The 3,965-nt window shown below is 44.2% G+C and overlaps 1 protein-coding gene across 1 annotated transcript; it reads right to left on the bottom strand.

Moving 5' to 3' along the window:
* Positions 1-202: 202 nt before the first annotated feature.
* Positions 203-3,619, bottom strand: LOC104944569 (transformation/transcription domain-associated protein-like; the record flags this gene model as incomplete). The annotated part of the gene is made up of 3 exons (XM_010770119.1): positions 203-442; positions 900-1,058; positions 3,413-3,619. Coding segments are annotated over 3 exons (606 nt in total), but the record flags the coding sequence as incomplete, so codon positions are not given.
* Between the last annotated feature and the right edge of the window lie 346 nt (positions 3,620-3,965).

The following is a 3,965-nucleotide window of genomic DNA, read 5'->3' as shown; positions in this document are numbered from 1 at the left end:
GGTTTCTGTCGGAGGGAGGGAAGCTAGCCCAAAATCTTGCAGCTCTTGAAAAAGGAGCCTCATTTAGCTGTGAGTGTCACTACAGATGGAGTTCCCTCTTTCACAGAGTGGGAGTGTGTAGGGGACGGTTTGGAATTAGGCCAGAGAGTTACCCACTATAAAGCGAATCCATGGACAAAGTGACCGGCCACTGGATCCTGTCCTAAACTCTTTTCCTAAACAAACTCACCGCTGATGGAGCTCCTGTTGCCGTGCGGAACCTCTTGGCGTCCGGTCCAGCAGCAGCAGCAGCAGCAGCTCCAGCTCCTCCTCCTACTCCTCCTCCTCCTCCTCCAGGAGCAGTGACAGCAGAGGAAGAAGAAGCTTCCAGAGACAGAGCTCGTTTCACTGCCCCCCCGCTCGTCCCCTCACCACCAGCCACAGCTTCAGCATCCGAATCCGGCTGGACAGTCAGGAGATTCAAAGGTTTAAATGCACAAAGTTAAAGTGTAGAAATGGCAATGACATTCTTCTGACCTGAGCTGCTCCAACATATATAATAAAATACAAAAAACTAAATAAAATGTAGTGCAAAAAGTGTATATAGAGGAAGTGAAGAGGAGCATTACATTATTACAGCTGAATGAAACCAAAGAGTATATGTGCTGTAGTTTCTGACCACAGCAGTATTTATGGACTAAGACAATGTTTGATAAATGGCCCTTTCTTGTGACATAATAAGCATGTCAGCAGTGATTATTAGAAACACGTAGAATAAAGAATAGAGAGAAGTTAAGGCATTCATAGTCATTTCAACAAGGCGCCTTAAAACACTGCTGTTGTTCACACACTCATAAGGAAATAAAAACTGCACGTAGACAGCCTCCTGAATGTTTGTTACGATAAATCCATGAACACACCAGCTGGTCTTTGATCCTCTGTAACTCCCACTTGATGACCACTTCAGCCAGATCCACGGCCAGCTTCCTCTGCTCGATGGTGACACTGGGGGTGAAGCCCAGGCGCTGCATGGCGCTGATCATGTGCTGAACCAGGTGGTGGCGCACTGGGTAGTACACCTGGAAGGACACAGCAGTGCGTTAATAACAGAGGAATCGATGATACGTTAAATCAGTCGGATAAAATAATAATAAAAAGTGATTAAACTTCAAGAATTGTACAATCTGCTGCGTGAAAGCTTCCATACTTGGTATTCTAAACACAGAGTGCCTTGTTAGACTTGACTGCATGTTCTTCTCCTAAAGCTCTGACGCCAGATGGTCAGTGATGCCGATGGCAGAGTTCAAAAGAAGGATAGTGAGAAAGGCTGAACAGATGACAGAGCAGTACTTAAAGAACAAAAAACCTCTACATAAAATGTAAATGCTTGGGGACATTTTTTATTTTATATTCCTTACTTTACAAACAAGCACAACTTAAGCGTCTACACTGCAAAATAGATTTGAAAAAGACAAACTGCATACGTTTCCCAAAATGTGATGAAATGAAGAATCCAAGTTCTGCATATTCAATTCACATTGGTTTGATATTTCTGGTTTGGCAAACTTGTTTTGGGAGCAACCTCTGACTTCCCCCAGCTTCCAGTTAAATGACCACATATGAATTACAATAGCTGCGACTGCCTTAGCAACCATCCAAAAAGCAATTAAGAGGGGTGTTTTGGGGTAATTCTTCCAATCAGAGGTCAGATGGCCCGAGGAGCATCATAATCACGAATGCTATAAACGTGATTCCAAAAGCCACTGCTTTTGTTTTTGGGGAGAATTGAATTTTTTAACATTGCCAATTCTTCGCTCCAGATTTTAGGGTGATAATTCCCAATCACTTTGAGCCACTGAGTCAGAAGAGGCAAAACTCTAAAGTTGTATTCCCACTTAGTCTGAAGGACATGATGACACACTTAGCCCTGAGAATTCACACTCAAGCGTCACACTCAAGAGTCACTTAGCTTCATCGCAAACCGAACCGGGACTCTCCAAACGCGCTGACAAGAGAGCAAGAGATGAGGTGTCTATCTGCCAGTGTCAGAGAATATTAAAGCCTCTCACTTTGAGGGTAATTATAGACGATAGAGCGCGGCTTCACAGGCCCTTAATGACAGCGTGGCTAAGCCCTGTCCATCACGTGTGCACACACACAAACACCATTTCTTTATCTAACACACACACACACAAGGTCTCTCATCTGTCTGTCATTATCTGCTCCCCAGCGTAATTATGCTGATGTGATTACATTAGATTAGTCATCTGGCCCAGTGAGAGCAGCCTGTCAGTGAGACAGAGGGAAGCGGAAGGGAACGTCAGTCTTCTGCTGAGAGACCCTCGCTCTCTGACCCGGGGAGGCAGCGGACAGCAGCCGGACGGGGCGAGAGGGCAGAAAGTGTGTGTGAAGTTTGAGGAGGAAGGCAAAAGAAAAAAGGACAACCATCCTTTAGCTGGTGGTGCCAGAGTAGGCGTGGCCTGTGATACTCCTACTTTTACTTAAGTACAAGCTCTGAGCACTTGGAAGTGCCTGCATTAAGGCGATTAAAAGGTGGCTCACTGTTAGCACTGCTGCCTAGATCTGATCCTGTTTTTGATTAGGAGGCACTGTCAATTTCAAACTCAAATTTGGTGAATCAACTAGTCAGAAAAAACGATAAACTGGGTCAGACAAGATGATCCAACTTTTAATGATGATGCTCCATTCCTATTAGGCCCGGTTAAGAGGCATCATTTAATTCAGGGCACTCAGATAATCAGTAAAAATAGCTCCTCAGCTGTTTTCCCCCACATGTGGTTCTCTGAAATTGCCGAAGCCACACTGAGCAGGGAGGCTGGTCGGGGATTTGCATGATTCCCAGCTAACCCTGGTTCACAGGAAATGAGTGAGACAGTGACATTTGATAGTCAGTAATTAGTTATCCTTGAAAAGGTGGTATAAATAGGGCAGCATTTGTTTGGATTATTCCGTACGGCCCAGCCAGCCAAATGAAAACCGCTGGGTATCAACACATCCAAGACAGAGTGCAGGAATGAGTCTTTAACCCGGGAATTAGTCAGCATTTTTGTTTCCGTTAGTTTTTTTTTTACCCGTTTTTTGGTTCGATACCTGACCTAAGATCTGTGATTAACTCAAGCTTACAAGATTTTAAGATTTGTCGCATCTTAAAGAATGCGTTTCCTAAAAAGTTGCTAAATGAAACTGTGCATTAGCTGCCGTTAGCTTAGCGGTGGTGACTTGCTTCTCACTTCTGGCGATTGCACTAAAAAAAGATGTTTGATTTTTTGAAAATCACATTGGCTTTTGTCGTCCATTTGTTCCTTTGTTGCCAACTTCCGGGTTGGCTTGTAAACAAATCACTGCACCACTCACAGTGATGGGCTGACAGAAAGTGGTGTATACAAAACTGATTTCTGTTATATCTGCTCACCCTGAAGTGCTGCACGATGAGGTGCAGTATGTGGACCAGCTGTGGTACAGTGTGTCCCTCCTCCACGATGATTTTGCGAGTCCAGTGGGTCAACATCTGGTGGCCGTCCTCCATGCGGGCGGGAACAGCTGGAGTGAGGATGGCCATCGCCTGTCGCACGATGGCCCGAGCCTCCATGGTGTGGGCCTTCAGCAGGCTGTGGAAGACCTGAACAGAGGAGAGGTTATGTTGTTTTTCTATCATTCTATAATCTACATGTTGATTAGCATTGATGCTTATCGATATATTTTTAAAAGACTCTTTCAACTACTGTAAGATATTTATAATAAATAGTATGTGGAACACAACATGGAAAGGAATAGGAAAACTAAAATGACACTCCTAAAAAAGTGCATACCAACTTCTCCGTCACACACACACACACACACACACACACACACACACACACACACACACACACACACACACACACACACACTCTAACTGATACTCTAAACATATCTTGATATCTATTTTCCAAACATTGTAGTTTCCTGATATACATGGATTCTTT

Source organism: Notothenia coriiceps, unplaced genomic scaffold (genome assembly GCF_000735185.1).
Source record: "Notothenia coriiceps isolate Sejong01 unplaced genomic scaffold, NC01 NC01_scaffold00008412, whole genome shotgun sequence".
NCBI lineage: Eukaryota > Metazoa > Chordata > Actinopteri > Perciformes > Nototheniidae > Notothenia > Notothenia coriiceps.
Note: the sequence above shows the minus strand (reverse complement) of the source record. Positions and strands in the feature narration are given on the sequence as shown.